The 13,256-nt window shown below is 44.0% G+C and overlaps 1 protein-coding gene across 2 annotated transcripts in view; it reads left to right on the top strand.

The window, feature by feature from the left end:
• Positions 1–12,973, top strand: part of LOC149347126 (sodium-coupled monocarboxylate transporter 1-like) — a 60,616-nt gene extending 47,643 nt beyond the window's left edge. For both annotated transcript variants that reach the window (XM_089586892.1, XM_089586891.1), the window contains exons 12-16: positions 1,196–1,282; positions 2,599–2,786; positions 5,130–5,230; positions 7,044–7,138; positions 12,008–12,973. In XM_089586892.1, the coding sequence (XP_089443018.1) occupies positions 1,196–1,282; positions 2,599–2,786; positions 5,130–5,230; positions 7,044–7,138; positions 12,008–12,160 (624 nt within the window). In that variant the 3' untranslated portion in view covers positions 12,161–12,973. The remainder of the gene's footprint in view (positions 1–1,195; positions 1,283–2,598; positions 2,787–5,129; positions 5,231–7,043; positions 7,139–12,007) is intronic.
• Positions 12,974–13,256: the final 283 nt, after the last annotated feature.

Below are 13,256 nucleotides of genomic sequence, written 5' to 3' on the forward strand. Positions count from 1 at the left end.
ACGTGAGTAATCGGCGAGTGCTCAAGTGACGCTGCACATCATTTTTAAAGAAAAAATTATGCAACAGGAAATCAGTTATCTCATTCATGAAGGGCTGGTCTTCAACATATGGTTTACCACAAAACTGCTTCCGAGCGAAGATAATCCATGCCGTAGAGCTGCTTGCCTGGACTGTTACAGAGCTTAATGAGGTGTGCCAACTCAGTCGCGGAAGCGATCTGTGAAGTTGGGTAACAGAGGTTTGGGAAACGGACGCAATAAACCACGGCGGAACTGAAAATGAAAGCATATGCAAATGAACCCCGTTATAACGAAGCTGAAGGGGGCCAGCAATTACTTCGCTATAACCGTAGCTGAAGTATAGCCTGTATTGACAGAGCTTACAAGGAGAAGCGTCATTCCTTCGTTATATCTATTATTTCATTATAAACGGTTTGGTTATTACGAGGTTCGCATGCATATGTGTTCAAAAGCGCTAACTCTCGTCCCAGCGGTAGCCAAGAGGCTTGCAATGCAGTGCTCCGCGGTTAAATTCCTCACTTTTTTAGTGGCAGAGTTTTCTAACAGAGGAGTATTTCCACTCCTGCAGAGGGCGTGCTCTATTAAGGAGTGTGCCATTTCTGGGAAAAGGAGTGGTATATGGGACAAACGTATACTCATTGGAAACGAATTCCCAGCACTACTGCGCCTCATAGAGTGTAGAATGATTCGAAAATTTAATTTCTATAAGGCATTTTAGACTACTTTGATGAAAAGCTTCGATCTGGTCTGTCAAAAGGTAAAGTGCCAGGAAAACGGGAGTCACGTTCTATGGGGACAGCAGAAAGAAATTTAACTGTTTTGTAGACGCGACGTACAGCTTCCAGTACACATTTCCTGAGTGTAAGAGAACTGCCTCACCGTAAAGCCATGAAGGCCTGAGGGATTATTAAGCCCTACTTGCCCAAGCGTACTGAACAGTAGATCTGTGATATCACTGCGTTTCTTGTCACGGACTGCTATAGGTTCAATTTACAGCTATGTAATGGACCCAACTTTGCCAATGAACGGGCACATAAAAGCGAGATGTCATAAACAGCATAGACTTTGGCCAACATCTGCCGCGTATGCTTTCCGCCAAGCACTGTTGACAGGCTGGCGCATAGCGAAGTGTGGTTCCGTTTCCTCAGCAGCCCTGTTTTCGATTTCTCCACAGTTGTTCGTGTCACTCTACTCAACAGCTTCGGGGCCCTTCATCGGTCTCATCCTACTGGCTGTCTCGTCACCGTGGGTCAACGCAAAGGTTTGCATAACGTAGTTCTTCTCTTATATACGCGCAGTAATCTAGTGGGCACGGCGCTGGGATTCCATTCTTCTTCGGCATTCTACCAACAAGCGATTTGCTCTCTGAACTCAACACGAGGCATTTCGAACTCTTGTCGAAAGGAGGGTAGTGACTAGGGATCTGCTTGAGCTCAAAAAAGATACCACGCCTACTACTCACTCATTTCTCGATCTCCTGCCGGGTATCCGTTCGTGTGAGCAGAGCTGCACGGTCAGGATAAGTGTAGTGTTGTGTACTGCAATAGGAACCGGTAGAGTTTGCAGCATTAAACTGAAATTTGCATTTAGTTCGATAAGCAACAAGAGATAATGCTGTGCGGCAAATAGTGCATATCTGAGTCACAACTATCACAGGAATAAAGATGAACGGTATACTAATGAGGTATTCGTACTCACAGTGGAACAGGGTGCGGATCTTGGAGAACACTCTGTAATCAATCACATAAAAAAAGAGATGCCTAGTGGATATAAGTCCAGGAAACCCCTAATGCGGAGATGGTTTCAATTAGGGAGTAACTACGTACTCATTAGCATCCATATGAGCTCAGCCATAGGGGAAAAATGAAAAATTAACAGCTTTCTTCGACGCAGCTGCGAAGCTTCTTAGAAACATGAATAGCTTCCTTTGTAGCCCTGCGGGTCCGCTAGGGGAACTCTAATGAGTAGTTACTTTCATGGTGGAGAAAGAGCGGAATTATGTGAGTGCAGGAAAGCGCACGATTACGGGCTCCATTGGCCACAGGTTACAATATAAGGCCTGCTGACGCTCGCTTTCTAAATAAGTCTTTCTAACAGCCCATTCTATCACACTGGTACTTTCAATGAAGAAGCAAGCCCACTCTGTGACAACAGTGAAAACTTACGGGCGTAAGGACGTAGCCCCCGGAGCCTATCTGGACCACCCATGCTTACAACTGCACACGTGTTGAAGCCCTCAGATAGATAAACGAGAGACAAGCCAAGGCACTTGAGCCTATACGGGGCGCTATCAGTTTAAAAACAGGAAACATTTATTCTGAATCCCTGAATCAACTGAATATTTTGAATAAGTCCATCTCCTGACGTGAGGACCAACCATGGCCTTACACGTTGTAAGAATACAAGCTACTTGGTCACTGTCAGAATTAGCCAAGTAGTTTCTGTTTTAGTGTAACGCACATAAGTTGTCTGGTTCGCAGCTCTTCGCATAGGTAAATCAAGATGGACGAAAAGCAATTAAGCAGACCATATTTTGAACATATTTCCTTATGGCGCCCATGACTTCTTGGTGTGCAGGGCGCTGCGTGGGCCAGCCTACTCGTTTGCGCTATCCAACTGTGGCACGCGGTTGGTCGGGGACTGTCGGCAGTACCCCCGCCGCCTGTGATTCCGGGGACGCTTGACCGCTGCCCGTCGAACCTCAATGGCACTGGAGAAGCAAATGACACTGTAGAAGATCTGGCAGGTCTGTCCGCTGGCCATAGGTAGGAATTTTGTTTCAATACGAACATATGCTTTGGACGCATGACGTCAGTTGTACGGGCAGGGACGGCAGTTACATGCTTTAAGTGAACCCGCGAAGACCAGAACTGTCAGGTACGCACTGCACGCAAGAGCAAGAAAGATTGTTCATTTCAGTATGCTCATTACTAATCAGAAGTATCTGTCTCAAGAGACCTTCAAGGTCATGTCGAAAGTTTTTTATCAAAACAGTTCAGGCAGGACAACAGGGTTCATCAAGGTAGCGTTCTCATTTGCATAGCTTTCATCTTTAAATTAATTAATGGAATAGTGCACTGCCTTGATCCATCTAATACTCTTTTTTTTCGTTGATGACAGCCAACTAAGCAGCGATTCATGTGGTCTGTCTATCTGTAAACGGCGAACGCAGTTAGGAGTTTGCGCTGTGTTGAACTGCGCAAGCGAAAATGGATTTATAGTTAGCAGAGAAAAGCCAGTTGGTGTCCCACAAGGAATGGAACATAGACACAGAGAAGAATTTCAGTACAATTGGCTGGTTAGTGGGGTTTAACGTCCCAAAGCGACTAAGGCTATGAGGGACGGCGTAGTGGAGGGCTCCGGAAATTTCGACCACCTGGGGTTCTTTAACGTGCACTGACATCGCACAGTACACGGGACTCTAGAATTTCTCCTCCGAAGAAATTCAACCGCCGCGGCCGGTATCGAACTCACGTCTTTCGTGTCAGCAGCCGAGCACCATAACCACTGAGCCACCCCGGCGGCGTTAATTTCAGTACATTGAAGTAGTGTATAGCAATGTATGCCTAAGACAAATAAATTTAAAGTAGATCTATGCAGGGTTTGGATAGTACATACAAACATGCCACACTGACACCTTTTAAAGATGTCAGTGTGATGTCAGATATCAGGCGACGATCGAATGCTTGCTTGACATAAGGTTTTTTGTTTTTTAACAGTGTAGGATTTTTACGTGCAATCTCTTGCCCTGAGCGGCCTAAGCCCCTGGCTGAGCTTGCTGCCTTAGCTGCGAGAGGCCTCGCTCTTCTCGCTCTCTCAAATACGCTGGCCGAGTTTGGCTGACCATTTCTTTAAATTAAACATACAATCTTGAGCACTTCTTTAGACACTATATACCTCTTGTTTTTTAGCCATTCCGTCGCACTCACTCGCCACCACGACACAATATCAATGATGCATATAGCCATTACATTTCCGCCGTCAACACGAACGTTCGTTTTATGGCCCCTTAGGGAATTTCGGTAACTGCTTACGTGACTGATCCCAGATGACCAATCATTTTGTGTGTGGCAATCGTTGGCCAAAGATACCACTGCGTCGTAGAAATCCCTATCATGAGAGTCAAAAATCGTCCACTATATCTAACCGCAATCGTCCCGCGAGAGCGCCACTTTCATGCGCGGCTGCACCACAGGCCCTTTTGGATGTCACTGACCATTTTGTAGCGAGAGCTACATTACGCGCCAGTCTCACCGTTTCGCGTGGCATCTGTTTCGCCGTGGCCGTATGTTGGCCTTGAGCCATTGCCTAGCAGCCGCCGCAGCTGGCGGTCCCCGTTCGCCGCGTCATATGGCGTGACGTCACAGGAAAAACCGGTGCCGCGGCGTGCCGGCTAAAACGAGCTGCAACAGCTGGGCTCATGTGCCGTAAGAGGAGGGGGTTGGTGCAGCTGTATATATACAGAAGGCGGCTCGGTGGAGCCGTCGGTAGATATGGATAGTGAGTCGGAGAGACTGAAAGAAGCCAGACTTAAACTACAAGTCGAAGAACCGGAAATAAAATAAATGCGCCACACTTTGCTGTATAACAAACGTCCCGTCTTTAATTAATGTAGCCACAATTTGACGCAACAGGAGGAATAACCACCAAAGCTAAACATTGGACATAGCCGGATAGAAACCAAGCTAAACGACAAGGTGTAATAAAGTTTAGCTGTTCTCTCACTACGTATATCCTGGCCTAGCTGAGCTAAGCCACTGACATTTTTATTGCCGGATGTTTGCTCTAGCCAAGTATCCTCAAAAACGCGATGAATGAACACAGCTGAGGCTTGTACATGCAGCAGCTGGTTCTGCTAAAGTGGTGCAGAAGGCAGCACGGGCGCTGCTATTCCTTTCGACCACTGGCAGTGCAACGGTAATAACTGAGCTTAACACCTAAACGTGCCAAGCGCCGTAAACGCGCGGGAAGACGTAGGGCAGTCGCTTTGCCAAAAAGGTGCCAACGGACCGTCCTTGCTACAGCAATAAGGCTTTCTGCTTAACACACATTAAGGGAAAGCTCACGTGTGTATGCTATCTTGTCTATTACTTCATTTTTTTGCGCAGCCCGTACGTGTTCCCGCTGTACCGGCTGTCCTTCTTCTGGGTCGCCTTCTTCGGAACGGTTCTCACTGTCACATTGGGAACAGCTCTGAGTTTGGTCACAGGCAAGTATACGTGAATTGTATTCTGTTCACAGCGTAACATAACGAGTGAATTGCTTAAGCAGAAACTGATGAGAACGGAAGCACCCTGGCTGAGAGGCGTTGGTGAGAAATTATAGCGTGCAAGTGATAAGCAAAGAGATGCCCAAGAAATCTTCGTACGGTTTAGTTTACACAAAAGTGTGCGACGTGAGTAAGGCGAGGAAGCGCAAAATGGAACAAGCAAAATGAGATTTTGCTAAAACTTTGCAATGCATTTTCTATGGCATGCCTCCGGAGAACGTACATAGCACCAATAGGAAGCATGCAGGGGATGGCTACTTCCCCCAGGATTTATTTATACTTGTAATAATTATAAGAAACTACTTCAACAAATTTCAGCACCAGGAAAACAAGCCTAGAGTACTAAGAAAAACAGGCAATTTGAAACTTTCTAAGATATATACAAACTATGTACGATAAAAGGTTCCGAATGTTCTTACCCCCTTCTATATGAACTAGCTTCACACTGTAATACTATCATTACAGTCACTTAGAAAGGTCAGATATAAAGTAAAATCTTGGTTTGCTATGTCTAGGAAACTGTAAGTACTGAATTGACATGGCGGCTGAAAAACATTCTAAAAGTTTTGTTCACGTGCCTTGTGAAGCGACTGTCTTTAGTTGTGCCCTGTGAACTTGTGTGTTAAGCGGCTTTTATTTTGAAAAGTGTGCAGTTCTGATTGCTGTTCCTATTAAAGCATGTTTATTTCTCTTTTAGCATGCTGAGCTTTGTGTATGATTTATTATCGGTTTTTCATATCGTACAAACCATTTTACTTTGTCGCTGCTTTGTGTGCACTCCATATGACTGCCGTGGCCCGCACACGAGAGCTCTTTATTGCGCTCCCGCGGGCAGACGTATATTAATGTATAGTTGTGACAACTGAACATGTATGTTTTAAAAAAGAAAGTTTGAGACATATTAAATAAAATCAGCTAGTCTTGCTTGCCTGGCTCATACCACACCGCTTGTCCCACATACTTTTTTCATGTGTGTTTAAAGAGGTGAGAGTCATTCCTTCACTCTGCGTGGTTCAGGCTATTTTCTTTTGTTATTTTTCTTGCCAATTCTACTCTTTCTTTCTATGCCTATTGCACTGAATATCTTCTACCCGTTTACCCTTCGTAAAAAAGCGAAAAAGTATTACTAGCAGGGCAAGCTTCGCGCACTGCCCGAATGCACATCGGGTATTGCGCCTCAGGCTTTGAAATGAACAAATATTACGTTCATTTATTTACAATACGCCAGCACCTCTGCAGCGTATTGGCGCAAGTCTAATGAAGGCGACATCGCTCTCCTGATCGCTCAGTACGCTCACTTGACACGAGCATATTGGAGCCCATCACAATACAAGTCACTTTTATTTTAAGCATTTCGCAATGTTGACGGACTTCCCGACAGAAAGGTGTAAAGACAGCTAGACGAAGTCAGGGAGCGGGCGACAGGCAACAGTTGGAGCAATACCAAAATTTCTGACAAGCATCTGTTCCTAATGAGAGCATTTAGTCCCTTTGATCTCATGTTTACAAAAAGAGGGGAAGCAAAGGTAACAACTGTACGACTGCATTACGCAAAAACTTCCGTTTACATACATACAATAATATAGTGAAATCCATGATCGGACGCATAAAGGATAGAAAACTCAAGTTTTTAGGTTCATTACACGCGGTACTCTGCCACAATAAAACAGCAACACAGGTCACTCTACAAGTAATTAGCGCAAAACTTTAGCTGTTTTAGTAACATTATAGCTCTTTTCACACTCTTCTTTAGGCGGAGTCCAGAGGGCTCCAAAATACATGCATCTCACTAGCCCTTTGTTTATCAACTTCTGGAGACGCTTCAAGTTCATTCGGCGAGCCATTCAGGTAAGTGGGATGTTGAGACGGAATTCACGAAATCTGGGACGTCCAGTCCAGCGAAGTTAAACCAAAAAAGTAACAGCACGATTACGATATTCCGCAATGCGTTATTACTGCACAGTTTCTGTGTGTGAATGCATGACTTTTGCAGTTATTTATGGTTTCACAGCGGTGCGCTTGTGCCTCAGCAGCTTACACAGCTAGATCTTGGTGCTGCCATGCTCCAAAGGCGGCTCGTTTACAATTGCGTCTATGGAGTATCGTAATCACCCTGTGAGTTTCGAACAGCTGTGCAGAATTACACATTACATAGTATCGTAGTCGTGCGCCTTCACTGTATTCTCCAAGTGTCTAACTGCTGCATGGCTGAAAGCTCGCCTTGAACTGAACTGAACTGCCGCGAGGTGCTGCGAAGCATACGGCGGTGTATTACCACCCAGCACCCCACTTGAGGGAAAAGAACGTCGCTCGATACGCGAAACAAGGCGTGCGCGCACAAGGTAGCCACCTCACCTCACCGAGGGACGGGGGGGGGGGGGGGGGGGGTATAACTACTCATGGTTACGTCATCAAGTGGTGTCCCAGCCGAAGACGAGAAATGCAGCACGAGACAGAAGCAGCGGATGTGCACATGATCTGGTACGCAATATCGACGCCGCTCAACCGCGGCACTCTTCCGATCTGCGCGGTAAACGATATACTAATTCTAACAATACTAATACGAATAACTAAATATACTAATAACAAATAAATCTCGTTATTGTAGGTAGTGAAAGCATAGTGCCTACAGTTGGGTAGTCCAGGCGTAGCACAGAGTATATGGAAATTTATTTTAATGCGGAAGCATTACTAGTCCCATTACGCGAAAATACGGTGGCGTGTGTGTGCGTGTGTGTACAAGAAGATGATACAGAAAATCCCAGTGATGGCAAGCAACACTGGGTGACGTCATCAAGCGGCGTTAGACGCATACAACAAGCCGAGCACTAACGTTTCAGACAGTCTACTATGTTGTTGTTGTTGTGACTGAGAGAAGGATGAAAAGGAAATTGCACGGGCCTGCTACTGGCTCGAGCCAAGCCACCACCGCTGCCACGTGCAGATAGAGGAGAGTTAAAAGATCAGAGGAAGGAGAGAGAGGAAAGGAAAAATTTCGTTCTTCTATATATACTGGTCACTGACCGACCTCCATGTTGCGCCAGTTTTCCCGACATTCGTACCAAAACTGCGACGCAATCAATTGTCGTACAGTGTTCCGGATGTTGCCATACGATTTCTAGCTTACATGTGCTAGCGAATTGGGAGGGTTTCCCGTGACAGGGCTTCGAACCGATGGCATATGCACCTTCAATTCTATGCTTTCCCAGGCTTTCTCATCAAAATTGTGATGCAGCCGTTCGTAGTGCAGCGTTAAGGGTGATGTCATACGTGCGCGCATGCGTGTGTGTGTGTGCGTGTTCGTCATAATACAGATGCACCCAGGGACAGTTATGCTTCCTCATTCTCACAAGTAAGCACTGATAAGTGTGTCTCCGGAATTTTTATTTTGAAACGCTAGTGTTTACCTCAAATTGTTTCTTTTCTGACCACCATAACCAGAACTTTGTTTACAAATCACTGCGGTATGACAAACAAATAGGTACCAAATTTATTGTGTAAGTTGCATTAGAACAGCGCCTCACATTTTCCCTTTAAAGACCTTTATTACTGCAAAAGCATTACATGACTCGGTCGCGTCAGAAAAAGTGTCCGCAATTTTGTCAGTACGATTACGTCGTTCTCTGAAGATAAATATGTGAAAGTGTAATTCTGACAGATAGTGTGTGATAAAATGATGGCGTGAGAAAAATTTCGTTGATGAGGTGTAATTAGTGAATTAATTAAATGCGAAAAATACACTTAGTCGTCAAAGTAGCCGTGGACGTCGGCTTACGCGCACAATAGCCTTACGCGCACAATAGACAGCAACATATTCATACTCACTGAAACTTGGCTAACATCAGCCATACATGACTCTGAAATACTTTCCGTTTTTCCCAACTACACCATTTTCCGTCGCGACAGAACTAATAGACGGGGAGGAGGCGTACTAATAGGAACCCATGATTCGCTTCGTTGTTCTGAAATTAAAACTTCATCCCCTCTAGAAATATTGTTCATTCAGTGCCACGCTTCATTTCCTCCCGTAATCATCGGAGTTTGCTATCGTCCACCTGATTTAACCGATTCTTTTGTTGCTAATTTTCACGAAACACTTCGCGCGATAACAGCGGCTCACCAACATACTCCCATTATTCTTTTCGGCGACTTTAACTTTCCTGCAATAAACTGGTCCGACCTTTCCACCACTACATGTAAAGATAACATCGAAAGCGATTTTGTCAACACGTGCCTAACCTTTGGTCTGTCCCAGCTCGTATCAAACCCGACAAGACAAAGCAATCATTCCTCCAACATACTCGACCTCGTATTAACTTCGCACCCTGATAACATCCCGCCGCTTCTTCATTTACCAGGACTCAGTGATCATTCCGTAATTAAATCCACGTACTCCTGCCAGTTGTCACACACAAAAAAAAATACAAAAAACATTAACTCTATACGACAAAGGTAACTATGCAGCCATTAATTTTGAACTAGCTGATTTCTGCATGTGGTTTCTCCGAGATTTTTCAGCACGATCAATCGAAGATAACTGGTCCCTTTTCAGAAACAAAATGCATCAACTTATAGATAAACATGTCCCTACTATCACCATCACCGAAAACCATCGTCACCATGGTTCAACAAAGAGCTGAAACGCCTCAGAAACAAAAAGAAAAGGCTTTTTCGATCCGCAAAACGCTTTGACACCGCATCTGCATGGGAAAGATATTATTCTGCAGAAAAAACATACTCATCTTTAACAGGCAAAACTAAACGTACATTTTTCTCGTCTGTTCTACCTTCCATGTTGCACACTAACCCCCGCAAGTTCTGGAAAACTATAAACCCATCACATTCGAAGCCTCTAACATTACATGACGACGACAACAATCTTATCCCGGAACACGAATCTAGCCACGCTCTTAATAACTTTTTTTCTTCAGTTTTTACTAAAGAACCTGACGGTGACTTACCGGATTTCGCAGCTCTCGGCCACCCAGCTATGCCACAGATTACAATTGATGCTAATGGAATCATGAAACTTATTGAATCATTGAAACTTACTTCTTCATCTGGTGTTGACGGCATAAATTCTAAAATCCTAAAAATACTAAAAACACTGTAAGTGTAATATTGTGCCACCTCTTTCAGCAGTCCATATCAACAGGTGTCCTTCCACAAGATTGGAAAGTTGGTAAGATCATTCCAGTCCCCAAAAAGGGCTCACCTGTTTCATGCAAAAATTACCGCCCCATTTCTCTCACAAGCGTCTGTTCGAAACTAATGGAACATATTATTTATTCGCACATAGTCAAATTCCTTGTCTCCGTAAAATTCTTTCATACTAACCAGCATGGCTTTTTGAAAGGACGCTCATGTGACTCCCAATTGGCTCTCTTTATTAATGACCTAAGCTCCAACCTTGATTTAAACGTTCCTACTGACACTCTCTTCCTTGATTTCGAAAAAGCTTTCGATAAAGTACCGCATAAAAGACTGCTACTAAAGTTATCGTGTCTAAATCTTAATTCGTTAGTATTAGAATGGCTTTCTAACTTTTTGACTAACAGAGAGCAATTTGTCTATGCTAACAATCATTCTTCTCCACGTAACTCGGTCATTTCAGGTGTTCCCCAAGGTACAGTCCTAGGACCTTTGCTTTTCCTCATATATATTAACGATCTTCCTTCCAGTATTTCCTCTACCATCCGCTTATTTGCTGACGATTGTGTAATTTACCGCCCAATCACTAACAGTACTGACGCTGGCATTCTTCAACAAGATCTTAACCGAATCCAAACTTGGTGCGAACGTTGGTTAATGTCTCTCAATATTTCCAAAACATGTTTAATCTCATTCCATCGTCGGCAGTTGCATACTCCTTCTAAATACACTCTTTTCGGTTCAGAAGTATCGTCCGTCTCTTCCTGTAAGTACCTGGGTATTACTGTAACGCAAAACCTAACATGGTCATCTCATATCACGAACATCGCTAACGAAGCTAATCGTACCCTCGGTTTCATACGGCGCAATCTACGTTTTGCCACCCCATCCATAAAATCATTAGCATACATAACTTTTGTCCGTCCTAAACTAGAATATGCTTCGGCAATATGGGATCCTCACCAGTCTAACCTCTCTTTAACCTTAGAAAAAATACAAAATCGAGCTATCCGTTTCATTTATTCTGACTATTCGTACTACACTAGTGTGTCTGCCTTAAAAACTAAAGCTAACTTACCCAGCCTTGAAACGCGACGAAAAATTTCTCGATTGTGCCTCTTTCATATGTTTTATCATTCATCTTTAGGAGAATCAGTCATATCACCCGCTTATCGCCTCTCAAGCCGTATTAACCACCATAAGGCCGTCTACGCACCCACCGCAAGAACTACCGCTCATTCTCGATCTTTTTTCGTCACGTCATCCCGGGACTGGAATGATCTACCACAGGACGCCGTGCATCACATCAACGCCATCCATTTTAAGAACGCCATCAAGACCATTATTGTATAACTGTCATGCCCATCCCTCATGTAATGCCCCATACCAGGGGCCTTTGAGGTATCAAATAAAAAAAAAAAATATAGTATGTGGACGTTTTGCATTCGAAATGCTCCAATCCGGGTCACCACAGTGATCTCAAAGTTTTCCCCTTTGCTTTTGAGAGAGGGATTGCTCCTAATTTTTTTTGTGTGTGTCTCTCTCTCTCCCTCTCTCCCTAAGCAGCTTGACGGGCCGGAAGGAAGAAACGGAACAAAATTCTCGCCCGAGCATCATTTCGAAGAATACGTGGCGCTCAGCTCGGAACTGGCTATGCGCAATGAAAGGCATGAATCCACTGGTCTCAAGGTTGACCACCGGGTAAAGGGAGCTGCTTGACTCTAGGGAGAATCCCAATACTTTGCATGTATTAAGTCGCCACAGCGTGCCAACATGTGTTGTTCAGCAAGCGGACGCAAGACATAGTTACCGGCCGGCAATAGCGACCTTTTCCGCACAATTTCGCACGACCGCTCGGAGTCGATATTTTTCTGGGTTAGTTCGTGTATGTTTATAACGCTTTCAGGGCTCAAAATGGACATTATAAGTCATGAAATAATAGACATAAAAATGGTGCCAAGGAAATCAACCAAAGCAAGCGTGCTGCATACCGAAAGTGTCAAAACCTGTCAATATGATGTAATTAACGTATATCATGTAATTTCAAGTCAAGTATTTGTAAGAAGATCGATTGCACCGTTAATAGCTTGCTGCATACCGCAAGTGTCAAAACCTGTCAATATGATGTAATTAACGTATATCATGTAATTTCAAGTCAATAACGGAGAATATAAGGTGGAGTTTGCTATCGTCGTAGCTTTTTCCTCTGGGTATGCTGCCAGGCAGCGTCATAATCGGATAATAAACGCTTTTCGCGCAAATAGCTATTTTAACTACTCATATTTTTTCAAATTTAGTTACCGACTCGAACAAGCTTACAAGTAATGAAATATTACACTCACCCCTGAAACTCTTTACATATCTCATTTGTAGGTTTGGGGGTTATGTTTGGCTTTCCTTTGCGTTCACTGTGCCTAATAAATGTGTTCATGCGTGTTTGCCTACATCGTTTTTGTTCTTGTATCAATGCTTTATTCAACTGTTTGCTTTTTCCTTTGATCGAGCATTTCAACTTGCCGTGTGTTTTTTGCTACCGACTTTTGCCTTCTTTGATAGTATTCTGACAGTGTGCGATTGAAGCGAAAATAGAGAAATAAAGTATGTGACACCAGAGAAGAGTGATAACTTTTAGGGTTCATTTCATTAATTCTAGCGACGAGAATCACGTGCCACGAAAGGAGCAGTTTTCTCGCCCACATAGAAATAAAATGTAACAGAAATGAACAATACCCACACAAAGGTTCGAAAACTTATCTGGAAGATGGTTTATGGTTTATGAGGGTTTAACGTCCTAAAGCGACTCAGGCTAGTAGGG

Source organism: Amblyomma mixtum, chromosome 4 (assembly GCF_055824585.1).
Source record: "Amblyomma mixtum isolate Tamu chromosome 4, ASM5582458v1, whole genome shotgun sequence".
Classification (NCBI taxonomy): Eukaryota; Metazoa; Arthropoda; class Arachnida; order Ixodida; family Ixodidae; genus Amblyomma; species Amblyomma mixtum.